General features: G+C 46.5%; 1 protein-coding gene across 1 annotated transcript; it reads left to right on the top strand.

The window, feature by feature from the left end:
* The first annotated feature begins 22,828 nt into the window (after positions 1 to 22,828).
* LOC118885926 (group IIE secretory phospholipase A2-like) lies at positions 22,829 to 26,080 on the top strand. The gene is made up of 4 exons (XM_036835120.1): positions 22,829 to 22,868; positions 23,610 to 23,748; positions 23,987 to 24,093; positions 25,938 to 26,080. Exons 1-4 carry the CDS (start codon positions 22,829 to 22,831, stop codon positions 26,078 to 26,080), a joined length of 429 nt encoding a protein of 142 aa, XP_036691015.1.
* The last annotated feature ends 1,394 nt before the right edge of the window (positions 26,081 to 27,474 follow it).

Raw genomic sequence — 27,474 nt, 5'->3', positions numbered from 1 at the left:
GTGCACACAGATTTGCTTGCTCCCAGTCCCAGCACAGAGGCAGCAGACTGAAAACTGCCTGGTGCTCTGGCCGACGTTCCAGGACCACAGCAGTACACCCCCAGCCCACACCAGGCTCCTACTCCAGCCCTACCTGCTCTGGCACTGCTCCCCATCCGGGCAGAGACCATCATCACACACACCAGGGAGAAGCATAGCCAGCTCAGAAGTGCAGCTCTAACCCCTCAGGCCGATCCCATTCCCCCCAGCCAGGGCAGAGACTGCCATCACTTGCACAGGGAGAAGCGGGGCCAGCTCAAAACAGCTGTTCCAGCCCCTTGGGCCCTGCCTCTACCCAATCCCCAATCAAAGCGGAAACCTCCATCTTTCTGGGGAGAAGCCCCACTCCCTCAGGGCTCCTACTCTAGCCCCTCAGGGCTCAGTCACACACACCCCCAACAAGGCAGTGACTGCCTTTGAGCCTGAGAGAAGCCCCATCTTGCACCAGGCTCCAGCTCCAGCCCCTCCAACTCCAGCCTCACCTCCCACCAAGGCACTGGTCACCAGTGCACCCCAGGAGAAGACACCACCCATGCTCACTTCAGATCCAGCTCTCCCACCGAAGCCACTGGGCACACACAGACTGCATAGGGACTCTCCTACACAAGAACACACCTTCAAGACTGGGGTAGGTAACTGGTTCTCCTAATTTCATAGATACAAACAGAGAAAGTCAAACAAAATGAGAAGACAGAGGAATATGTTCAAAATGAAAGAACAAAATTTAAAAACCTAGAAAAAAGCCCTAATGAAATGGAGAGAAATAATTTACCTGATAAAGAGTTCAAAGCAATAGTAATAAAAATGCTCACTGAACCCAGGAAAAAAATAGAGGAACACAGTGAGAACTTCAACAAAGAACTAAAAAACATAAAACAGAACAAATCATAGCTGGAGAATACAAGTACTGAAGTGAAAAATATACTAGAAGGAAATACAGCAGATTAGGTGATGCAAAGGAATGCATAAGTGATCTGTAAGACAGAAAACCGGGAAATCACCCAATCAGAACAGCAAAAAAAAAAAAAGTTTTAATGAGGATAGTTTATGAGAACTCTGGAACAATATCAAGCATACCAACATTCACATTATAGGGGTCCCAGAAGGAGAAGAGAGAGACAAAGGGGCAGAAAATGTTTTTGATGAAATTACAGCTGAAAACTTCCCTAACCTGAACACATAAACAGATATCCAGGTACAGAAAGCATAGAGTCCCAAACAAGATGAGCCCAAAGAGACCCACGCCAAGACATATCATAATTAAAATGGCAAAATTTAAAAATAAAGAAAGAGTTTTAAAGGCAGCAAGAGAAAAACAGTCACATACAAGGGAACCCCCATAAGGCTATCAGGTGATTTTCCAGCAGAAACTTTGCAGGCCAGAAGGGAGTGGCATGATTTATTAATGTGCTGAAAGGAAAATATCTACAAGCAAGGATACTTTACCCAGCAAGGTTATCATTCAAAACTGAAAGAGAGATAAAGAGTTTCCCAGACAAGAAAAATTAAGAGTTTATCACCACTAAACCAGCCTTACAAGAAGTGTTAAAGGAACTTCAAGTGAAAAAGAAAAGCCTATAACAAGAAATAAGAAAATATATGAAAGGAAAAATCTCATTGGTTGAGGTAAGTATATACTAATGGCAGTGGATCAACCACTTAATAAGCTGGTACAAAGGTTAAAAGACAAAAATTGTAAAATCAACTATAACTATGATAAACAATTAAAGGATATATATAAGGATATAAAATATGACATCAAATACATAAAACATGGGGGAGGGAGTAAAAAATGTAGTGCTTTTAGAATGTGTTCGAACTTACATGACTATAAGTCTAAAACAAGTAAATATAGGTATAAAACCTTATGGTAACCGCCAGTCAAAACCTACAATAGATACACAAAAAACAAAAGAATGAAACCCAAACATACATTAAAGAAAATCAAACCACAAGGGAAGAGACTAGAAGAAGAAGAAAGGGAGAGAAAAGAACTATCAAAATGACCAGAAAACAAGTAACAAAATGGTAATAAGTACATACCTATCAATAATTACTTTAAATGTCAATGGACTAACTGAAGAAAACAGATAGGTCTCAGATGACAATAACAGATTCCACAAATTCAAACAAGAAGTTGCTCCAATGGAATAAACTGGGCCAGAGGTGTCTCCTTGGTAAAGCATATTAACATGGTATTGGGTGCAAGTATACAGTCCTCAATCTGGTGAATGTGCTCTTTTTCATCCCTATCAAGAAAGTAGATCAGAATGAATATACATTCACTTGGAGCTGACAATAATATACATTATTTGAGGGCTATTTTAGTTCTTTCACCTTCCATCATAATATAGACTGAAGAGAACTGAACTATTTGTACATCCTGTAGGACATCACACTGGTCAACTATATCAAGGACATCATACTATTCAGACCATAAGAGCAGGAAGTGGGTAATACATGGAAGGTCTTGATAATACACATGTGCTCTACATGGTGAACAAGAAACTCTATAAATATTCAGAGGCCTGACCCATCAATAAAAGTTTTAAATGTTAAAATAAAATGTCAATGGACTAAATGCTCCAATCAAAAGACATGGGGTGGCTGACTGGATAAAATAACAAGACCTACCTAAATGCTGCCTACAAGAGACTCACTTTAGAGCTGAAGACACAAACAGACTGAAAGTGAACGGATAGAAAAAGATAGTCCATGTATATAGAAACAAAAAGAAAGCTGGGGTAGCAATATTCATATCACACAAAGTAGACTTTAAAACAAGTCTATAACAAAAGACAAAGAAGGGTATTATATAATGATAAAGGGGTCAATCCAAGAAGAAGATATAACATTTAGAAACATATGGCACCTAATACAGGAGCACCTAAATATATAAAACAAATATTAACAGACATAAAGGGAGAAATCGACAACAATACAATAATACAATAATAGTAGGGAACTTTAGCACCCCAATTACATCAGTGGAAAGATAATCCATACAGAAACTCAGTAAGGAAATGGGTGGCTTTAAGTGACACATTAGATAGATGGACTTAACAAGCATCTATAAAACATTCCACCCAGAAACAGCAGAATACACATTCTTTACAAGTGCACATAGAACTTTCTCCAGGATAGATCACATACTAGGCCACAAAACAAGTCTCAATAAATTTAAGAAGATTGAAATTATATCAAGCATCTTTTCTGACCACAATTGTATAAAACTAGAAATCAATTACAAGGAAGAAAAATGGAAAGAACACAAACATGTGGAGACTAAACAACATGCTATTAAAAACCAATGGTTCAACAAAAAATCAAAGAGGAAATCAGGAAATCCCTTGAGACAAATGAAAATAAAACATAACTTTCCAAATCTATGGGACCGTAGCAAAAGCTAAGAGGGAAGTTTATAAAAGCTAAGAGAAAGTTTATAGCAATACAGGCCTACCTCAAGAAACAAGAAAAATCTCAATAAACAACCTAAATCTCATCTAAGGGAATTAGAAAAACAATAAACCCACCCTCCCACCTACTACTTCATGGGCTCCACCCCCATGAAGTCAAAAGCCTGAGCCCATCAGCCAATCCCTTCTCCTGGCTCCTGTGATTGGTTCCAGGGGTTGGGCAGTGAGCCAATCTGGGCCAGTGATGGTCAGACCTGGACTTTTGTTCCAAGGGTTTGGAAGGAGCTCCCTCTGTGGATTTGAACCTGGAGGGTGTAGACCAACAGCTGCTGGCAGCCATCTTGCCACCTCTCAGAGATGGAGAATAAAGCAACACAGAAAAAAAGGAGTGCTAATGATGGGGAGAGACGAGTTTTTCTGGATACTCAAGTCTATATAGGCTCTTTTATGGCCTAAGGCAGTCTGAGTTGGGTTTGCTGTCATTTGCAATTGAAAGAGACCTACCTCCAACAAAATGATTGGGACCCTCAGGGAACCCTTTGATAAGGTCTGGGAGGTAAGGGTCTCAGGATGAGCCCCTGCCAGTTCCCTGAACCCCTGAGGGTCTCTCTCTTCCCTCCCTTCCAGAAAGAGAGTTTTGTCCTCTAGGACTGTGGCCATTTTGCTGTAGCATCTTTATGTCTTTCAACCCCACATATTCTCACTTCACAAAAGCTGCACATTGTGGTAAAAAGAACAAGTATACTTCTCAAATTCTGGCTGCCACTTACCAGCTGTGCCATCCAGGGCAAGTTACTTAATTTCTCTGAGACTCAGTTTTCTTATCTGAAAAGGACAATACTACCTCATGGACTTTTTGTGAGAATTAGATGCAATACCACTTCTCCCCTGTGGGTGGAGCAGCACGAAAGCAGTTGGAGCCCGCGGAGGGTGGTTGACAGATGCTGGGCTTCTATGACCCCCTTCTCTTTCCTCCTCACCCTCAGCCTTTATGGGGAGGGGATATTTGACACAACAGATATGTCATATTATGAAAAGACATGAGCGGTAGGATGAGAGAGATTTATTTACCTCATAGATGTTTCACTGTGAGATATATAAACATCACTGCTGCTCTCTCAGGATGGTACCGGGAGCGAGTCTCCCCAGCCTCAGACATGAGAGGTGCATGCGCATTGTGCTGACCTCCACCACGAGGCATGCAAACTGAGCAGGTGAGGACCCTGCATGACTTTCAGCGAGTCGGAATGCCTTCTCAGGGGCCAGGGGCAGCAGAGGGCCAGGGGTGGTGATAGCAGTAGAGCCACTGGGGCAGGGGAAGTCTTCGGAACGGACACTTCAACCAGGAGCAGGGACTCCGCCTTTAGGTCGGAATTGATGGGGCAGGATAATGCCCAGCCCTACTCAAGGGAAGGTCCCTGAAGGATTTCAAGGGAGGCAGGGGGCCTGTGAAGAACAGTGCTTACCTCTGCAGCAGGCAGCCTGGAGGAAGAAGAGGTTCATGAATGGGATATGGCAGAGCTGGTGCCAGGACCTTAGCCAATGTGGGATCAGACTCCGCCCACACAGGGGCGCTGGGTGAACAGCCCAGGACAAGAAAAGGACCAGCAGCACAGCTTGCACTGAGCACCCCACATTTGGACAGCTTGGGGTTCGTGGGAGATTAGGGCAGGTGTTAGGGCAAGAAAAACTTGCCTCAACAGCTGAACACCCTTGTGAGAAGTCACAGTGATGGAAACTGTGGTAGGCTGAATATCCCAAAGATATCCAGGTCCTAATCCCTGGAACCTGTGACTGTTAACTTAGGTGGCCAAAGGGACTTTGCAGAAGTAATTAAAATAAGGAATTTGAGATGGGGATATTACCCTGGATTAGGCAGGGGAGGCTCTAAATGTAATCATGAAGTATCCTTTATTATAAGACGAAGGCAGAGGGAGATTTTACCAAAGAAGAAAAAAGTAAAGTGACTACTGAAGCAAGATATCGCGCTGTTGGCTTTGCAGATGGAGGAAGGGGCCACGAGCCAAGGAATGCAGCTTTAGAAGCTGGAAAGGCAAGGAAACAGACTCTCCCCTACAGCCTCCAGAGAGAACACAGCCCTGCCTACACCTTGATTTCTATGCAGTGAAACTGATTTTGGACTTCTGACCTCCTGAGCTATAGGAGAATAAAGTGTGCTATTTTAAGCCACCAATTTTCGAGCAGTCATAGGAAACAGGGACTGATAAACAAAGGTAGGTAATGGTGCGCCTCAAGGACCAGGAAGGAGGTGGGAGGTCCCTGCACTTGACTGGCAGCTGGAGCTAGAGCAGGCCTTAGGCAGTTGAACAGAAGGCCAATTCCCAATGGCTCAGTGCCTGCTGACTGCCGCCCCAAATAACATGTGTGAGGCGAGGTGGTGTTGGCACCTGGGCAGGTTCCTGGATGGGCAGCTCGGAGACGGGGCCTTGCAGAGAACTGTGGAAGCAGCATCGCCGTGGCTGGTGGTAGACTGACCCATCACCCTGCCACTGTACAAAGTTCACCTGGACGCTGACCCCACCCCTGCTTTGCTCCCTCTTCTGCTGTCACTGTTGGCCTCATTCTAGTCTTGAACGTGGGCTCAAATTCTGAGTCCTCTGTCTTAAGGGCTGAGGAAGGACTTCCTGATTCCCAGGACTACTAAGCAGATTCCCCAACACCCCCAGGGTTGGGGGTGGTGAATTTCACTGTGTTCCCCACCCCAGGTGTTGCCTCTCCTCCACAGCACACAGACCAGTTCATTCATGCTCCATCACCTGGTCAAAGAACTGGGGGGAATCTACCCAGTCCCAAGACAGAAACAACCAGGGCTGGACAGCAGGCAAACTCCAAGCCTGGCTAGAGAGGACCCCCTAACTGCCCACTGACTCAGGGACAAGGAGGCAGTGGCGGACGGATGGACCCTGTCTGGTGGCAAAGGGGAGAGGCAACACCCAAGGCAGAAATCCAGTGACATCTCTGGGGGACTTAAGGAACCTGCTCAGTTATCCTGGGAGACAGGAAGCCTCCCTGAGACCTTAAGGAGAAGACTTCACATTTGAACCCTTATTTGAGACCAGAATGAGACCGATGGTGACCATGGAAGAAACAGCAAGGCAGGGGGCAGGTTTGGTGTTCAATGTGGAGAAGCCAGGCACAGCTACCTGCAAGGGGCGTCGGGAAATCCACCCAGTGTTGCAACTGACCCCTGAGAAGCTGGAGAACCTCATCTCAGTGGTTCAGCTGTGGTTCAGTGGTGACTGGCCTTTGGGGAAAAGGTGCCCACCCCCCAACCCTAGGAGAGGGGCAGAAAAAACGTACCTATCGCTGCTATATCCGTAGTTATTTCTTTTTCACATTTCTGATTTTGTACACTTGCTCTGTCCCCATTTATTTTTTTGATCAGACTCATAGATTATATTATTAGGTATTTTCCCCTCTTGAATCAGCTCTTTGACTTGTCAGTTCTGCTACTTTTCTCTTTTTTTACTTATTACAATCTGTTCTTATCTCTCTTGTTTCCTTCCTACACTCCTTTCTGTGTATTTTGTCATTCTTTTTCTAACTTCTTGCATTGAATGCTTAATTTATTCATTTCATTCTTCCTCGCTTATGAATGCATTTAAGACTACCAATTTTCTGTGTATGGTTTAATCTATAACCTGTAACCGTGAAATGCTGTTTTCATTATTCTACAATATTAAAAATGTCTTCATATATATGAGAGTCATTTAGAAGAATTCCCTTTCCCAGTGATAGAGGCTTTTCTTCCTTCTTTTGTTAGTTATTACTGCTTCTTATTGTGTTGTAGACCAAGTCTGTACTATTTCTACCTTTTTTGTTTAAATTAATTGATGTTTTCTTTGAGACCTAACATGTGGTCAGTTTTTGTTTGCATCCCGCACAGACTTGACTAGGAAGAATAACCTCTGTTTATCGGGCATAGAATTAGACCTATTAGATTCTTTATACAGTCATTTAATAAACATTTCTTAAGCATTTGTTATGTTCCAGCACTCTTCAAGTGCACAGATCACACCAGATAAAACAGATGTCTGGCCAAGGTTCCTGCTCTGGGATGGTGGGGGGCAGGGAGGAGGAGGGGGGAGACAGTCAATGAATGTAAACATAATTAAAAGTAAATTATATAGAAGGAAGAGAAGATGGAAAAGATGCTGATGATAAACAAAAGCTATGTAGCTTGAAAAAAATTTTAAGCACTAATAAAAAATATCTAGAATTTTTTTAAAAAAGTAAATTATATAGTATGCTAGAAGGTGACAAATGCTATGAATATAGAAAAAGTACAGCTGGTTAAGAGGAATGGGATGGGGGAGGGGTTTTAACTGTAAATAGGGTCGGAGGGGGAGTCACTGAGAAAGTGACATTTGAAAAAAAAATTGAAGGACATGAGAGTGTCAAGCAAACAGACATCTGGGGGAAGAGCCTGCCAGGCAGAGAGACAAACCAGGGCCAAGGCCCCAGAGCAAGGGTGTGTCTGGCATGTTGGAGGACCAGCCAGAAGACAAGGGTGTCTGAAGCATGCTGAGCAAGACAGCATAACAGGGATTGGAAACAGGGCGTTGGACCATGTGGGACCCTGTCTCCCACAGTGAGATTTTGTCTCATTCTGAGACAAAGTGAAGTGATGTGACTTGCACATAAAGTGATCACTCTGGCCAATGTGTTGAGAAGAGACTGTAGGAAACAAAGGCGGAGGCAGTCATACAGGTGAGGGAGTCATACAGGTGAGGGAGTCATACAGGTGAGGGTGTCATACAGGTGGCAAGATGGCGGCGGCTCAGACAAGGCAGGAACCATGGAGGAGGTGAGAAGCGGTCAGTTTCTGGATATAATTTGAAAGGAGAAACAATTGGATAAGGGGTGTGAGGAGTCAAGGATGACTCCAGGGTTTTCAGCCTAAGCCCCCTAGAAGTAGAAATCGCCATCGACTGAGATGGGAAAGACAGAGTGAAGCAGTGCTCCGGGGGCAGGTCAGGAGTTCACTCTTGGTCATGCTGACTTTGAGATGCCTGTTAGACATCCACGTGAACGTGTTGAGTAGGCAGTTGAATAAAGGCATCTCCATTTACAGAAGTGCATACCTGAGCTGCAGGTATAAACTTGACAGTCATTAGCCAACAGATGGTACTGAAAAGCCGTGGGAGTTGATGGCATCACCAAGGGAGTGAGTGTGGAGAAGGGAAGCTGGGAAGGAAGATGAGAAGGAGTGGCTGGGGAGGAAACCAGGAGAAGGTGGTAGAAGCCAAGTAAAGAAAACGGGCCGAGGAGGTGGAAGGGTCAGCGTGTTAAATGCTGCGATAGGTCCCCTAAGATGAGTATTGAGAATTAGCCATCAGACCAGCAATGTGGTTGTCACTGGTGACCTTAGGAAGAGCCATGGGGCGAAGTTCTGGGAGTGAGGCTGATTGATCAGAGTGTGTATCAGTCAAAGTCCCGACGGAAAATAGGTAGCCCCTTCAAACTGTAACTCAAGGAGACTTTCATAAAAGGACTTTCAGCAAAGATGGGGGCAGGTGTAGGGAAATCTCAAGGAATTTGTAATGGTGGGGTAGTTGTTACCATCTCCATGCCTGGAAAGTTGGGGGGTGGGGGGGCGGGAGGGTGGGGAGTGAGGAGAGGAGCCGGGGGGTGTGGCCTTCAGTCAAGGGACACACCCGTACCCCTCCCCAGAGAGGGGCCCAGAGGAATAAACATCCTGACCTCACTCTCCTCCCTCCTCTGATTCTTCGGCTGGTCCTCCCTGGGGCCAAACCCAACAGGAAGCCACAGCTCAAGTGGACCTGTTGATGCAGCCACAGGGGTCAGCCTCCCAGGATGCAGGCAGGGCAGGGAACAGAACTGGAAGGACAAAGTAGTTTGGAGAGAACAACATTTGCTGTGTTTGCATTTTCCCGGCATTTTTAATTCCCTTGTGCCCAATACTTGCAATAGGTGTAAGAGAAAGTATACACTATGACTTAAATGAAAGGAAGGAGACTTTCTTAAATTAAAAATGATGAGGTCATGAGAAATGTTACATGTTTCTATGGGATGAATCTTTCAACCAAATGTTTTTCAAGAACAGAGAGCAAATCAGGCAACAAGAGAAGAGTGCAGTGGCCCTAAACAGAAACAGAGGCCTTCATCCTCTTTCCCCAAACTCTCTCCTCCCTTTTGGACCACATTCTCCTGGTCTTTCCTCATCTCATTGGCCACTCCTCCATCTCTACTGCAGACCTCTTCCTTGACTTGATCAGAGTTCCCCCAGGCTTGGCCCTGGACCCTGTACATGGAACTTGGGCACAATGGCTGGCACTCAAGCAACCATATTTAACCATGAGGTACTACACGTAGAATACCAGAGCAGCAAGACAGAGGATGCTAAACAGTCCTTGATGATTGTGGACTCACTTTTACACTCAAGACTGCCTACTTCCGAACTTCTTTTCTGTGAGAGAGAAGTAAACTTCCATCTTGTTTAAGCCACCATTATTTTGAGTTTTTATCATTCACAGTGAAACCTAATCCTGATACACCACCCCAAAACCAAAGCTGAAAATCCATTTCACATTCTGTTTTCCATTTCGTGTTCAACCTCATTGTCCAGCACAGCCTATTAGAGGTTCTGCAGTGAGTACAAATGACATCAGAAAGATACTGCAATAACAAATTCCAACCATAAAGTGCCCCTCATTTGAATGTGAATCCTCTACCATTATCAAATTCCCAGGAAGTAAAATCTGAAAACTACCCTAATTCATTTATTCTAAAATGTACACTTGCCCCTCGCTTTAATGCATCCAGATTTAATGCAATTCAGATACATCTTAAAATCAATATCATTTTACAATTGTCTGACAGGTAGAATTCTTGACCTAGTTGTGTAAAAATCTTCCATTGGCCACTTCAGATAAGAAGAACCAACATTAAAGCATACTAGATTAAAAAGGTTATTTTACCTTGCAAGCTAAAATCCAAGGCAATTATGGTGCAAAATTTATCCTCCCCAATTTTTCATTGGCTCAGTCTCAGCTAGAGGACACAAGATCTCATTTTTTCCTTTCATGTTTCTAGGCAGTCTCCCAATATCTCAGCCTTTCTCTGAAGGCAGTGGTTCTCCAACTGCAGTGAGCGTCAGGATTACCTGGAGGGCTTGTAAAAAAGAGTTCCAGGGCCCTATCCCTAGAGTTTCTGGTTTAGAAGGTCTGTGGTGGGGCCTGAGAATGTGCATTTCTAGCAAGTTCCCAGCTGATGCTGGTGCTGCTGGAAGCGACCACATTTTGAGAACCGCTATTCTAAGGAAATCTCGCCCCTAAATTAACCTGCAGTCTTCCTTGATTTTGTTTTCCTTCTACTGCTCCTGTTCAGACTAAAAACAAAAAACAAACAAGCAAAACCCCTGAGGCATACTTCTCAAATAGTTCTGGCTCCTTTTTTAATCTCCTGAGCAATTGGACTCCTAGAGACAGAGTATTACAAATGCAGGCCACTTTAATTGCCTTAACCCTCAAGTTGACAATAATTTAGTTGTATCACTTCTATACCTTACTACAAGTAGATGGCATGTTATGTTTATAGTAAAAGTATCCATTCCTTTTTCATTTTTTTTCTCTGTTATAAAATCTACCACCTTTCCATGGGTGGATCTAAAATTTGACCATGGCCTGACTTCTGTCATTGATAAATTCAGAGCTAACTTGAGACTTTGTGTGGGATTGACCACATTGGACAAGCCATCTAAATCCAAGGCTAATCCCTCTACAGCAGGGTTTTCAACCTCAGCACTATTGACATTTGGGGCTGGGTAGTTCTCTGTTGTGGGGTCTGTCCTGGGCATTGTAGGCTGTTTAACAGCATCCCTGGCCTGTACCAACTGGATCCCAGTAGCATCCTCCCAGTTGCAACAACCAAATACCTCTCCCCAGACATTGCCACATGTCCCCTGGAGGCCAAATCACCCTTGGTTGAGAACGGTCCTCTACAGTTTAGTGCCTTGGCTCTGAGGCCATGCAAAACAACGTAAAGGGAAAGGAATTTGGGCGATCCATCTATACCGACCACATAAGCCTTTAATGCTAAAAGCTAAAGTCTTCATGCTCTAGAGCAGCACTGCTCAAAATGTAACGCGTCTGAAAATCTCCCAGGGAATCTTGTTAAAATGCAGATTCTGGTTTCCGGCCTTACATTTAGGGCCACTGTGGAAAACAGTATGGAGGTTCCTCAAAAAACTAAAAATAGAACTACCATATGATCCAGCAATCCCACTCCTGGGTATAAATCTGAAGAAAACAAAAACACTAATTCAAAAAGATACATACACCCCAATGTTCATAGCAACGTTATTTACAATAGCCAAGATATGGAAGCCACCTAAGTGTCTATCAACAGAGGAATGGATAAAGAAGATGGGAGATATATATACAGACAATGGAGATACACACACACACACACGCACACACACACAAGAGTATACTACTCAGCCATAAAAAAGAATGAAAATTTTGCCATTTGCAGCAACATGGATGGACTTAGAGGGCATTATGCTAACTGAAATAAGTCAGACAAAGACAAATACTGTATGATATCACTCATATGTGGAATCTAAAAAATAAAACAAACTAGTGAATATAACAAAAAAGAAACAGACTCACAGATAAAGAAAACAAACTTGTGGTTACTAGTCGTGAGAGGTACAAACTACTATGCATAAAATAAATAAGCTACAAGGATATATTGTACAGCACAGGAAATATAGCCAATATTTTATAATAACTTAAATGGAGTATAATCTATAAAAATATTGAATCACTATGTTGTACACCTGAAACTCATAAAGTATTGTAAATCAACTATACTTCAATTTCAAAAATAATTAATTTTTTAAAATGCAGATCCTGATTCAGCAGGTCTGGAATGGGACCTACCTGGGTACTCAAAGTCAAGTCCAACTCAGACTAAGTGAATCAGAATCTGACTTTTCAGAAAACCCCCAGGGGATTCATATGCACACTAAGGTTGAGAAGCACTATCCTGAAAAAACACACACGAATTTAGCTGAAGCTAAAGTCCTGGTCTGCAAACCTGGCTGAAGAAACACAGGAAATGCAGCAGATCATCGTTCTGCACCGCCCCCCCCCCCGACCCCGTGTCTGCAGGAAGTGCCTACAGGAAGCCTCGTTCCCCCATCATGAATCCTTGCCTCAGCTGTGCACACTGCCTAAAGCTCCCACAGCCCTCCGGCATCTGCTAAAGACCTCTGCTATCTCATGTACCTGTGCTAAGGCAGGCTCCTAGTTCAAGGTCAAGGTGAAGTTGCTTGGCCCACACTTTTGCTAAGTCCTTCCCCATGAACCTGCCCATATTTGCTTAAGAATGTCACCTGAAGCTCCACCTGTATGGAAACAGCAGCTTGCATCAAATGCCACCTGTATTGTGCTTCCCTAGTTCTATTCCCTATTTATTTCTTACGTTCCTAACAGACATCAGATGTGGGTTTTGGAGGAAGGTCATTAAATAATATTTTTCCCTTCCCATGTAGGTAGCTTTTGTAGTGAACTTTAAATTCTGTCTCTTATTAACCCAGATGCAGAAGAACATCTTATCTCACCTGACTCAATTTTTTTTAACATTTTGAAACATTTTAACACAAATACTGTAGAATTTTATCTCTAAGTTTATGGCTCCTACGCCACGTATTTCTTTCTACTGGATCAAAGTTATTTCTTCACCTGCTTATCTCCCCTTTGGGACAACAGACCTGCAGGATGGGCTACATATCTGGTTTGTTCTTGACCAGGACATAACCTTACTCATAAGAGATGTTCAATCAACATTTATGTAATGAATGGTCACGACTATTTTGCTCCTTAGGCCATTGTATTATAAATTAAGTAATTAATTCAACTCCTTCTAGACGTGGCATAGAGCCTAGTTCTGTGGGGTAGCCCTCCCTGATCGGACCCGCTCCCTCATATCGGAACTCTGAAACTGTCTTGCAGATCTTATGCCATGTTGACGAACTCGCTGATAGATTTTTTTCCTTTTCTGGCCTTTTGTTAATGTTTGAAGACACTTAGTTGCTTTCATCTGTTCTCGGATCACCTTTGTTCTGTTATCTCAGCAGCTAAGGACTTGATGGACAAATTATTTCAGATCTTGATCTGAAGATGTTCTGTGTCTAACATCAAAGTATAACAAGGTGACCCTGGGTGGGAAAAGACTTGAAGCTGTTTTAACCCTTGGTGAGGAACAATGCGAAAGGGATGGGCCTGAGCTTGGCTGTTAGTATTTCACACATGGTATCACTTAACACGGAGCAGCGTAGACTTGGGAGATGAGATGATGGGGATGGTGATAGGTGGCTGATGATGATAAGGAGGAAGAGGGGGGAGTCATCAGTACTATCTCTTCCATGACACTCAAGTACGTGAAATGTCACAATGCTTTAACTTTTCAAATCAAGTCAATTTAGTTCACCTGACCCAGGTTGGTGGGCAATTTAAGTCATGTTTTGGAGGAATCTCTTCCCCCTCCCTTGAAGTTGTACCATAGTCTTCAGGATTTACCCAGCCCAGGACACTTGGGAAAGGGTCTTGGTACACCATGGCTGCACTTCCTGGTGGTCACCTGGCCCATTTGAAAAGCTGAGGCTATTCTCTTTCCAAGCCATGGTTGAGCCCATGGATCTTTGTTGAGGTTTCCAACCTCTGCACCTGGTGTTCAGCCTCACCTCCATGTACCACCCAGATACCCATCCTGGGGTCTCCTGAGTACAAGTAGGACCAGATTTCTGCTACCCATAGAAACCTTCTGGGTTAGTCTTGATCCTTCTCAGTTTCAAATGACAGAACCCAAGTCAAACTAGCCTAAGTCACAAAGAGAATCTGTTGGTCTACATAACTTGAAGGTTCAGGGTAGAAATCAAACGATGTTAGATCCAAGAATCTCAACATCTCTGTCTCTCTATCTCTCTGCCTGCCTCCACCAGCACAGTGGCTTCATTCTATAGGAAGCTTCTCCCATGTAGTCAAGAAACATGGTCACCGACAGCTCCAGGCTTGCATGGTCTTTATAGCTCAAGGCCCCAGAGAAAGGGGAGACCCATAAATCAAATCTAAGGAAAGATTCTGATTGGTCCATTTTAAGTGCCTATTCCTGGAAATACCCCTGTAGCCAGGAGAAACAACCTGTGCTTGGATATCTTGGGTCACAAGTCTACCCTAGTGGTGGAAAATGCAGGGCACCCTGATGAATAATTGTACATGATCACATAGAATGGAGGGGAGAGATGGTTTTCGAAGTATAAAGTGGTTATTACCAACAAAATGGAGAGGAGAGGTTAAAACAAACCTTCCCCACTACACACACACACACACACACACACATATACACACGCACTCACATAAACACACATACACACATAGAATGTCTAGTGGTTGGGCATCCCATCTCCCCAACCCCAGTCCCCACTACACTCCTAGCAAAAAAAAAAAAAATCAGAGGACTTCTATTTCAAAAAGTTGTCTAAGAATAATTAGGGTAACTAATGTGGCCTTTCATGCCCAAAATAAAAGAGCTCCCCGTGATGCCATAAAGGCGGCTCCCTGCCCATCCATCTGAAAGCACTGGATGACAGGCCCCACCCACATGTATGGAGATGTTTATTGTCTTGTTTATACATATCAGCAGACCATCAAGGACCACCAGAAATGTAAAGAAACATTACAAAATGAAGGAGGCCAACATAAACAAGGTGAGGGAGATGACCCAGTAGAAATAGAGATAATTCAGAGAACAGAAGATGTATTTTTTAAATCTCTAATTGTTACCCTCAGAAAGATGCAAGAAAATAATGCATTCATAAAGCACCAGAAAGTTATGTTAAAACAGTAAGTGGAAAACAAGAAAGAAGTTTTAAAAAAAGATATGATTGCTGGAATTTTTAAAATCAAAGAAGGGTTGGAAGAAAAAGTCAAAGTAAGTCTTAGAAAGTAGAACCAAAAGACTATAAAAGAAAAAAATAAAACAGAAAAGAGACTCAGAGAATCAATCCAAGAAGTCTAACAATCATCTTACAGGAAATCCAAAAAGATAAAACAGAGCAAAAGAAATTCTCAAAGAAACATGAGAATCCCCCAGAGCTGGAGAGTAACAGTCCTCAGATTGAATGACCTCACTTGAGTGCTTGGAAAATCAGACGGGGAAAACACTCATGCCTAGCCACATCGCTGTAAAATTTTAGAACACTAAAGATGAACAAGGGATCTTATAGCCTCTGAGAAAGAGGGGGAAATAAACAGGTTATCTACAAAGGAATAAGAATTCGGCAAAGGGCTGGATTTGGTCCATGGGCCATAATTGCCAACTGCTGGGATAGAGTTCTACATCCAGAGAAACTGTGAGGTAACCATGATATTTTGGGACATGGAAGGATTTAGAAGTTGCTTTTTTTTCCTAGAAAATTATCTGAGGATGCATTCCAACAAAATAAGAATGTAAGTTAGGGTGAAGACGTAAAGTCCAAAAAACAGTGCATCAAACTCACAAAGATAATAATAGGAAGTCCCAGGATGAATGACAGCTGTACCTGATGGAAATCTATGCCAGTCTGAGTCTCCTTCTAATTTAGAAGGGATATCCTGACAGGCTCCTGGACCCTAAGGAACTTCACTGAAGTTGAGATGCTGTATATTCAGTATCCTGTCATTCGGGTGTGTCAATTACTCAAATCAAACGCGATCTCAGTGGGATACCAGCCCATTTCATTTCTGGTGACTCCAAAGTAGATCAGCCCATGCTCTGAGATCTCACCACCTCACCCACCAACTATTGCCAAGGTGACCCCCACTCATTTTGCTCCTGATGATTGCCTGCTGCCTCCTGGCTGTGCCACCCTGGGCATCCCTCAACCCCACTGAAATAATTTCACCTGTTTCATTCCTCTCTCTTGTGAAAGGAAAATCAAAATGGAGTTGGTACTGGTAAGAGAGCTCTCTAAAATGGAACAGGGTGGGAGGCCATTGAGGAAGGATGACCTAGGTACATCTCAGCCTGGATGGAATCTGACCTTTTGACTGCTTATTATCCTAACAGAGGCATCCAGAACATCTGGCAAAAACTCAAGATACTGATTGGACCTTACCCTAAAACAACCCACGATAGCCATCCCTTAAGGACAAATATTTCCTTTCTTGTATCAGAGTACAGCTTCATGGCTTTTGCCTTTATAAGCCCCTGACTCTTTCTCTTCCCCAGAACACTCTTTCCATTTTACCGGAATCTGTGTCTCCTGACTTGCAATTCTATTCTTTTTTTTTTTTTAGTTTACTTTTGGCTGCGTTGGGTCTTTGTTGCTGTGTGCGAGCTTTCTCTAGTTGCAGCGAGGTGGGGCTACTCTTTGCTGCGGTGTGCGGGCTTCTCATTGCAGTGGCTTCTCTCGTTGCGGAGCACAGGCTCTAGGCGCACGGGCTTTAGTAGTTGTGGCACGAAGGTTCAGTAGTTGTGGCTTGCGGGCTCTAGAGCGCAGGCTCAGTAGTTGTGGCCCACGGCCTTAGTTGCTCCGCGGCATGTGGGATCTTCCCAGACCAGGGCTTGAACCCGTGTCCCCTGCATTGGCCGGAGGATTCTTAACCACTGCGCCACCAGGGAAGCCCTAACTTGCAGTTCTTAAGACCCCAAATAAACTCTTTTCTTATTTGCAGCCTTCTGTGGTTTTCTGGTTGATACTCCATGTTAAGACAATGAGCTCTGACTTTCCACATGCCATGAACCAGCATATGAATTCGCCAACCCAGGCGACATTAGACTCACAGAGCTGCCCAGATTAGCACGGTGAATTACAGAACCTTGGGCTAGGGCATCCATAGTAATAAGTTCAACCTGACACAACATTCTACTCTTGGTGGAGGAGCCTCAACATCTTTTCTCACAATTTCTCTCCAGATTTTTTCATAATACGAATTAGCAAATTCTTTCGAGTCTTTCTGGGATTAACGCTTCTATTTCTTACTCTAGAAATTCTAAACTAGAGCTTGCTGTTTAGTCACGCATGCATTTGCTCACTTAAGTGCCTACCTTGTGCCAGGCATTGTTCTAGGCACTGGAGGAAGAACAGTGTTCAAGACAAAGTGTCTGCCCTCAAGGAACTCACATTCTATTAGGGGAGAACGGAAGAAATAAACAAATCTGACATATAATATGTTGTGTGGTTCTGTGTATGATAAATATCTCTCTCTTTAATTAACCAAATGCTGTCAAAACAATCATCCCATCATGAGGTCTTTCTATTCCTCATCCCTCTTAAATTGCTGTATGTCAGCAAGCACCCAGCACGCCAAGCTTTGCCCTTGTGAGCAGGTGGCTGTTTAATGACTATGGGTACCATGGGCAGCCGGCATGCGAAAATCATGGCCCCTTCTGTGCCCATTAACCTATCCCAGGGCCTATTGCTTACAACCTTCTTTCTGGTGCCAATTTCTAGATGAAATAAAGGTTTTTGTTTGCAAGCACATTGAACTGTTACAGAAACCTACTCTGGTTAACCAAAGCCAAAAAGGAATTTGGTGAAAGGAAACTGAATGACTCGTGCACTAGAAGAGCTCAGGGCGGAGTCAAGATGGCAGACTAGGAGGACATGGAGTTCGCGTCTCTGCACAGCTAGGGCACCTACCAGGCACCGGTGGGGGACCACGGACACCGAAGGGGTCAGGAGGAACCCCCAGCGACCTGGTAGGATGTGAGCGTGGTGGGAAGGGAGGGGGGAGGAGAAGTGGAGGCAGGAGAGGACTGGCGCCCCTCAGGGGCAGTGGGGGGAGGGGAAGGCATCTCGGGCCCGAAGCGGGAAACTGGGAGGGCAGAGGATCAAAAGGGAGCGTGGCCAGGTTTCCCCTGCCCACTTGGGCCCCAGGGAGCCTGATGAGATCCCGGGCTTGATCCTCTGCCCACCAAGGCCCCCTCCAGCCGCGCGGGTCCTGAGGGAGTGGGAGGGAGGGAAGGGGGAGCAAAAGTAAAGGCTGGACCTCCAGGATCGGCACCCCTGAGGGGCGGCTGGGGGAGGGGAGGAGTTCCTACACCCAGCGGGACCCACCCACGGTTAGGGGTCCAGCGGGGACGGGGAGACCCTGGGGGGGACCGTGCAGGGGTGGGGGTGGCGGAGGAACGGAAGGGAAGGTGGCCAGCGCTTTCCCTGTGCACTTGGGCACCGGGGAGCCTGTTGGGACCTAATCCTCTGCCCTGAGAGCCTCCCTCCTGCCGTGCAGAGCCCAAGCCCCGCCCCTACACCCCCACCCACCCACCCAGGGCCCACCTCTACACTGGGAGACCGCCTCCAACTCGCTGAGCCTAAACTCCACCCACACCCCCTTTCCCAGGGCCTTAGCTCCCAACTCCGGCACTTCACACTCCGGAGGCCCTGCTTTGGAGGTGCGGCCCCTCCCCTTCCACACAGGTCCTAAGCAGGGCCCCGCCCCACGCCTGAATGTCACCCCCCCACCAGCCTAGGTCCCGCCCCACCCTAAACCCCACCCCTGCCTAAGTTCCACCCCCGCCTAAACTCCACCCCCCATGGCCAAGGCTTTTTTTTTTTTTTTTTCTGTTGTGGTTTTATTTTACCTTATTGCAGTTGTTTCAATTACATTTTTATATTTTTTATCTTTCTAATTTTATTTTGTTTTTTATTCTTTGTTATTGTATTGCTCTTTTTTTTTTTTTTTTTTGCCATGCCACACGGCTCGTGGGATCTTGGTCCCCAGGCCAGAGGTCAGGCCCAAGCTCCTGTGGTGGGAGCTCCAAGTCCAAACCACTGGACTAACAGAGAACCTCAGACCCCAGGGAATATTAATCAGAATGAGGCCTCCCAGACGTCCTCATCTCAGCACCAAGACCCAGCTCTATCCAACGGCCTGCGAACTCCAGTGCTTCGAACTCCAGTGCTGGACGCCTCAGGCCAAACAACCAGTAAGACAGGAATACAGCTCCACCCATCAAAAAAAAAAAAAAGAAACAACAAAAAAATATGTTACAGATAAAGGAGCAAGGTAAAAACCTACAAGACCAAATAAATGAACATGAAATAGGCAACCTACCTGAAAAAGAATTCTGAGTAATGATAGTAAAGATGATCCAAAATCTCGGAAACAGAATGGAGAAAATAAAAGAAACATTCAACAAGGATCTAGAAAACTAAAGAGCAAATAAACAGTGATGAACAACACAATAACTGAAATTAAAAATACTCTAGAAGGAATCAATAGCAGAATAACTGAGGCAGAAAAACGGATAAGTGAGCTGGAAGAGAAAGTGGTAGAAATAACTGCCAGGGAGCAGAATTAAGAAAAAAGAATGAAAAGAATTGGGCTTCAATGGTGGCGCAGTGGTTGAGAATCTGCCTGCCAATGCAGGGGACACAGGTTCGAGCCCTGGTCTGGGAGGATCCCGTGTGCCGCGGAGCAACTAGGCCCGTGAGCCACAGCTACTGAGCCTGTGCGTCTGGAGCCTCTGCTCCGCAACAAGAGAGGCCACGATAGTGAGAGGCCTGCACACTGCGATGAAGAGTGGCCCCCACTTGCCGCAACTGGAGAAAGCCCTCGCACAGAAACAAAGACCCAACACAGCCATAAATAAATAAATAAATAAATAAATAAAAGAATTGAGGACAGTCTCAGAGACCTCTGGGACAACATTAAACGCACCAACATTCAAATTATAGGGATCCCAGAAGAAGAAGAGAAAAGAAAGTGTCTGAGAAAATATTTGAAGAGATTATAGTCGAAAACTTCCCTAACATGGGAAAGGAAATAGTCAATCAAGTCCAGGAAGTGCAGAGAGTCCCATATAGGATAAACCCTAAGAGAAACACGCCAAGACACGTATTAATCAAACTATCAAAAGTTAAATACACAGAAAAAATATTAAAAGCAGCAAGGGAAAAACAACAAATAAAATACAAGGGAATCCCCAGAAGGTTAACAGCTGATCTTTCAGCAGAAACTCTGCAAGCCAAAAGGGAGTGGCAGGACATATTTAAAGTGATGAAAAGGAAAAACCTACAACCAAGATTACTCTACCCAGCAAGGATCTCATTCAGATTCGATGGAGAAATCAAAAGCTTTACAAAGCTACGAGAATTCAGCACCACCAAACCAGCTTTACAACAAATGCTAAAGGAACTTCTCTAAGTGGGAAACACAAGAGAAGAAAAAGACCCACAAAAACAAACCCAAATCGATCAAGAAAATGGTAATAGGAATATACATATCAATAACCACCTTGAATGTAAATGGATTAAATGCTCCAACCAAAAGACACAGACTGGCTGAATGGATACAAAAACAAGACCCTTATATATGCTGTCTACAAGAGACCCACTTCAGACCTAGGGACACATACAGACTGAAAGTGAGGGGATGGAAAAAGATATTCCATGCAAATGGAAATCACAAGAAAGCTGGAGTAGCGATACTCATATCAGATAAAATAGACTTTAAAATAAAGACTGTTACAAGAGATAAGGAAGGACACTACATAATGATCAAGGGATCGATCCCAGAAGAAAACATAACAATTATAAATATTTATGCACCCACCATAGGAGCACCTCAATACATAAGGTAAATGCTAACAGCCATAAAAGGAGAAATCAACAGTAACACAATAATAGAGAGAGACTTTAACACCCCACTTACACCAATAGACAGATTATCCTGCTTTGGGTAGTATAGTCATTTCCACAATGTTGATTCTTCCAATTCAAGAACATGGTATACCTCTCCATCTGTTTGTATCATCTTTGATTTCTTTCATCAGTGTCTTATAGTTTTTTGCATACAGGTCTTTTGTCTCCTTAGGTAGGTTTATTCCTAGATATTTTATTCTTTCTGTTGCAATGGTAAATGGGAGTGTTTCCTTAATTTCCCTTTCAGATTTTTCATCATTAGTGTATAGGAATGCAAGCAATTTCTGTGCATTAATTTTGTATCCTGCTACTTTACCAAATTCATTGATTAGCTCTAGTAGTTTTCTGGTAGCATCTTTAGGATTCTCTATGTATAGTATCATGTCATCTGCAAGCAGTGACAGCTTTACTTCTTCTTTTCCGATTTGGATTCTTTTTATTTCTTTTTCTTCTCTGATTGCTGTGGCTAACACTTCCAAAACTACGTTGAATAATAGTGGTGAGAGTGGACAACCTTGTCTTGTTCCTGATCTTAGTGGAAATGGTTTCAGTTTTTTACCATTGAGAACGATGTTGGCTGTGGGTTTGTCATATCTGGACTTCATTATGTTGAGGTAAGTTCCCTCTATGCGTGCTTTCTGGAGGGTTTTTATCATAAATGGGTCTTGCATTCTGTGGGACCTCAGCATTTCTGATCACGACAGAGCCGGGTCCTCTCCTCCATCCCACGAACCTCCAGCCAAGCTTTGAAGCCCGGCCTCAATGTTCTGACCCGACGATGGGGACAGCAGCTCTCTCTGGGGGCCAAGTTGGACCAGGAGGCTACTGTCTCCCCGACCCAGGCCCCAAGATGACATCAAAAGGATGGAAGTTTCCAGCTCATGCTGGAATGTGGGTTTTCCAGCTGAGTCAGATGGAGCCTGTTTCTATGGCAGCCACGCTCCACCACTGCTCAAGGGTTTGGGGAGACAGAATTCTTAGCTGGGAGTATTTTCGCTACCTGTCAAACAAGCAGGAGCCTGCCCAGGAAAGAACAGTAAAGAAAAACCCCTAAGCCCAGCTGGCTGAGCGCCCAGCCTTTGGACTCTAGGTTCTTGGACAAATGGCCCCCTGCTATGTAGTCAAGTTGCCATCACCACTCTCCGTCTGGGTAACACAGGGGCTGGTTGAGGGGCAGGGAGGGGAGTCAGGGCCATGCTGAAGTAGCTAGCGTCACGGAAACAGGACAGACTTGCCCTTGGTGCTCCCTGGCCAAGGGAGCTGAGAACTGAAGTTTCTCAGCCTCTCTAGGCTGCATCAGTAAAATGGGAATGAGAAAAAGACACCAAGAATGAAGAGCACCTAGCACAGCCCAGACATATAGCTCCTCGGTGGGACCAAGCACGGTGATTTGGGGAAAGGGGGAGGGGAGGGGAAGGGCGGTGAGAAGAAAGCCCACAGATCGACCCCACCTTCCCCAAACTGCCTGGAAGCAGAGCCCACAGGCCCCAGGCTGGACCCTCCCCTGGAGACTTGGCCACAGTGTCAGACCAGGAAGTATCATTACGTCACTGGGCATTCAGGGGTTAATGATGGGGAGTGGACAGGACCCGGGTATTTAACTAATGTGGAGACGCCTTGAGATCAGAGGCACCCCTGCTGACTTCCTTCTCCTGCAGCCCAGCTTCTCTACTCCCTGCACCCCTCCCCTCCCCCCAGAATGAAGCTTCCCCCTCTTCGGACCTTACTTTGCCTCATGGGTAAGTAACCTTCCTGCCTTTACCCCTCCCCTGCCCCAGCTAGGAATCCCCAACTCCCTGGAGGCCCCTGAGCTGGGCCCTGAGGAGGGTGTGATTGGACATCCTGAGGAGGCCAGTTCTTCCTGAGCCATCGCTCGTCAGTGGAGAGGGGGGAGAGGGGAAGACTGCAGCCTGGATGGCCCGGTGGGGCGGGGGAGAGGGGCTGGCAGGGATCCCAGACAGCACACGAGCTCCTGCCACCCACGCTCCATCCCCCACCTAAGTTTCCATTTTTGGCTCTAACCTGCCCCAGTCAGCTGCCCCCCATTGCTGCATCATCAGGACCTAGAGGAATTTGGCGAAGTCCAGGTGGTTAGGAAGCTTACCAGTGACATCTGATGGGACTTGACAGGGACAGAGTTCCTGCGGGGATGGGGCTGACACCTGGGGAGGTGATCAGGAAGGGTTGGGACCCGGGAGGATGAGTCGGGGGGTATTCTGGGAGATGGTGGAAGGAGAGCAGGATGGGGGTCACGTGTGCTGACACGACGTGGGTGAGGACAAGGGGATCAAGGTGTGATGATGTCATGGGGATATTATTACTGCTTAGCATTGTTATTATTGGGAATGAGGTGCTTAGGGAGGTGAGGTTACCTAGACAATCAGATGTCTGGACTCAGATTTGGGGGCACATCAGGGGCAGCTGGCTGCAGACGGTGGGGCCCTGGGGGATCTGACCTCCTCCACCCTCCCTCCCAGCAGTGGCCCTCGCTGTCGGGAACCTGGTCCAGTTCGGGGTGATGATTGAGAGAATGAAGGGGAAGCCTGCACTGCAGTACAATGACTATGGCTGCTACTGTGGTGTCGGCGGCTCCCACCGGCCAGTGGACCAGACAGACTGGTGAGCAGGCGGCCCAGCAGGTGGACCACCCCGCTGGAGGCTGGGGAGGCTGGGGGGGCATCCTGGGGGGTGGAGGAGGTGGGGGAAGCATCCTGGGAGGACGGAGGGGCTGGGGGCACCTAGAAAGTTGGGGCCGACCTCCACTTTGAGCCCCTTTGGGCACTGAGCCCCCCAGGCAGGCCCTGGTCCTGCCCAGCCTGGCTCACAGGCCCCTCCAAGCCAACCGTGACCCTTACAGGTGCTGCCACGCCCATGACTGCTGCTACGGGAGTCTGGAAAAGCTGGGCTGTGAACCCAAATTGGAAAGGTATCTTTTCTCTGCCAGCAGACACAGCATCTTCTGTGGTAAGTGAGCAGCCCTAGACTCGCCCAGATACCAGGATGGGGGAGAGCTTCAGCTAGGAACCCTCTCCTGTTGGAGACCCTTGAGCCTGGTCACCTGGGCTGGGGCGGGGGGTGGGATCTTCCATCATCACGGAAGTGGGGAGAGACCTGTCCATCTACCCAGATGCTCCTGCGGCACCCAGTCTAGAGAGCACGTGACCCATCAGCTCCTGCCCTGACCCCAGGCACTTTCCCCAGCCAGAGCCCTCCCAGCTCCAGCCTCTGGGGAGAGGAGCAAAGTGGGTAGAGCTGAGCCGGGCCCCAGAGCAGCTGTACCCACACAGCCCTCCCCAGGGCCTGGGTGGCAGCTAGAGGCAAGGTTCCCAGGACAGAGCCTTGAGGGCAGAGCCCCAGACAGGGAGAGCTGGAGCTTGGATTTGGGACAGCAGACCCTGCTCCCAAAGGCTGACTGCACCGGTGCTCATCTTTGCCAGGCCCAGTGCCCACTTGGACCAAGTCGCTTTCCCCTGGTCCCCGGCCTGGGGAAGCAGCCTGCCCCGAGTCAGAGTGCCGAGGGCTCCACGCAGCCCAGCCCCGTGGAGGGAGCTCAGATCAGAGAAGCAAACCTTCTTCCTGCCGCAAAGCCAGGAGCAGCCTGGAAGGAGGGCAGGCCCAGCGTGGGGCACAGCAGGAGCGTCTAGGAGGGTCAAAGAAGACTCAGCTCAGATCTCTAAGGTCTGCCCTGGGGGAGGGGCAGAACAAGGACCAGAACCACGGGAGGCAGATTCGGCTCAGAGGTTCCTGTTCCCAGTAAGGCAGCTTTGACAGGTAGTAAGCTCCCCATCCCCGGGGGTTCAGGCAAGGCTAGGAAGCCACCTGTTAGGGACGGCACTAAGAGGATGAGTGAGGGGAGGGGTTAGGTGAAGAGGGACACAGGGTCAGGGAGTCACCTACCTACTGTATGGCTTTGGGCAAGTGACATAACCCCTCAAAAGCCTCTACTTACTCATCTATAAAATGGAGACAATCACTCACTTCCCTGGCTTAGTCCAGCTTCTGGTAAGAACCCCACAAAGGAGCTGACGTGGCTGTTAAGTCCCTTCCAACTCTGATTTCTGCTGAAAGAGCAGGTGACAGCAGAACCCGGATGGGAAATGAGGCTGACCTTTGCGAAGGACAGTGAGGAACCTGGACATTTCTGAGCTGGGGGATGTCTCTGTGGGGACAAAAAGGAGCCAGAGCCACTCAGGGCAGACAGAGGCAGTGGAGGGAAGAGGAGGCTTTGGGGCCCCTGGTGCCTGCAGAGCTGACGCCAGCTCTGCTCCCCAGGCAGGGTGTGGCCACGTGTGGAGGGGGAGCCCTAAAGCTAATGCTAGGAAAATAGGCTCCGTCCGCTCTGAGGGAGATAGGCACGGCCGAGCAGGCCTCAGTTTCAGTCCCTCTGGGGCACACCATCTGGGGTTGAGCTGCTGTAAACTTCCCAGCTTTCCTCTCTGGTTGACGGCTGCCTCACTGTCAGTAACGCATTACATGGGAGAAGGAGTTGCCTGGAAATGCACTCTCCCTGGGCTGAGGCGGACGACAGTTAGTGAACCAGATGGTCTCCCCATGGGGGAAAGGGCTAAGGGCAGTGGAGTGGGCTTGGGAAAGAACAGGAGAACAAACTCCCAGGCTTCCCAGCATCCTGGGCCCCAGCAGGCCCTCCAGTACTCTGCCCTTTCTCTCACCCATCCCTGGAACATCCCCCATAAGAATGGGCTTCCAGCAGAATGGGGCTGAGAACAGGGACCCCAGAGCAGTCCCCTGCATGTCTGAGAGTGGCAGGACCGAGGCGCCCAGGCCCTGACTCACCTCATCCCATCCAGCCGGCAGAACCACCTGCCAACAACAGACCTGCGAGTGTGACAAGAGGGCTGCTCTCTGCTTTCGCGACAACCTGGGCACCTACAACCGCACATATGCCCATTACCCCAACAAGCTGTGCACCGGACCTACCCCACCCTGCTAAGTCTGTACTCCGCTTCTTCCCTGCGGTCCCCTGCCCTCCAGCTGCTGGAGCCCCAGACCTCCGGAACGTTGGCACCAAAGCCCCTCCCTCTGGAAAATTCCTTTCCTGCAAACCCATCCCTCCCCGAGAGCTCCCAGACGAGGAAGAGCCATGCCTGGGGGCCCTTTAGCACCCAGAAGATTCTATAACCCACCCCCTGGGATCTCAGTTCCCTCTTCTGAATATGTGAATGATATTTTCCCATAATTCTAATACTGATCCTCAGATTCTATCATTGTAGGGCTTAATTAGTCTACACTTTTCATTCATTCATTCGTTTTTTTGAGCACCCACCCCGTGCCAACAATGTGCTAAGCACTGGGACACAGCGTGGGTCTGACATGGGTGGCCCCTGTGCACAGTTCTGACATTCTGTCCTTTTAATTTCCCATTACAGTGAGTTTTTGTGATTCTCTTTTTCTAACATTTCACCATCTTATCCAAGATAATAATGGCAATCTCTAGAAGGAAGGTTTCTGGCCATATGGTATAATGTGAGAAGCACACAAAATACCAACCTAAAAATATTGTCCCCACCATGTCATCAGGCTTCTAATCTCTCCCATCAGAAGACTGGCTCAAAGTGAAAAGAAGCTCTCAAATCACCTTTTTTGAAGCCCTGCCTTGACAGATGGGCATCCGGGGCTCAGAGAGGGAAAGTTCTACCTGAAGGGGTGTCCTCACTCCCATGCCAGTGTGCCTTCGTTTCTTCATGAGTGAGTATCAGTCACTGACACTCTACCCCTCTGGTTGTCATCTTGGACAGCCTAGGGTGCCCAGGGAAGGTTAGCTGTGAGGATGCCCAGGTCAGGTCAGGCTCCTGATACAGGGAGGGGAAGAGGAAAGGTTTCAACATCCAACACCCTAGGGCCAGCTCTGGAGCCAATTTAAAGCACCAAAGGATTCCCATCAAATGGAATGCAGCCTATCTGGGAAGCAATGAACTTCAGCAGATTCTACTCCTAAATAGAGATATGATATCTCCTCTATCTACAACATGCTGATAAAATCTTCCGGTATTGGGATGAGCCTATTTAATGAGATAAAGCATGTAAAAAAGCATTGCACAGGCAACACTCACAGCGGCCAGGTAATAAACATCCACTCCCTTTGTCCATTTCATGGCACGTGTGCAACTTTCAGGACTTTGAGGGCAGGAAAGAACCTGAAGCCATCAAAAGGATGATCATCACAAATTTTAAAAGGTGAAGAAGTTCTGTGCTAGCAAAACAAACACAAACAAACACACACACAAAACGAGAGGGGCAGATGTGCGTGCTTTGTTGCTGTGACTTGACTCAAATCCTCAGTGAAGAATCACCGGGAGACCAGGTCTTAAAGCACAGCGTGGGTGG

The sequence above is a fragment of the Balaenoptera musculus genome, chromosome 1 (assembly GCF_009873245.2).
Source record: "Balaenoptera musculus isolate JJ_BM4_2016_0621 chromosome 1, mBalMus1.pri.v3, whole genome shotgun sequence".
Lineage (NCBI taxonomy): Eukaryota > Metazoa > Chordata > Mammalia > Artiodactyla > Balaenopteridae > Balaenoptera > Balaenoptera musculus.
Note: the sequence above shows the minus strand (reverse complement) of the source record. Positions and strands in the feature narration are given on the sequence as shown.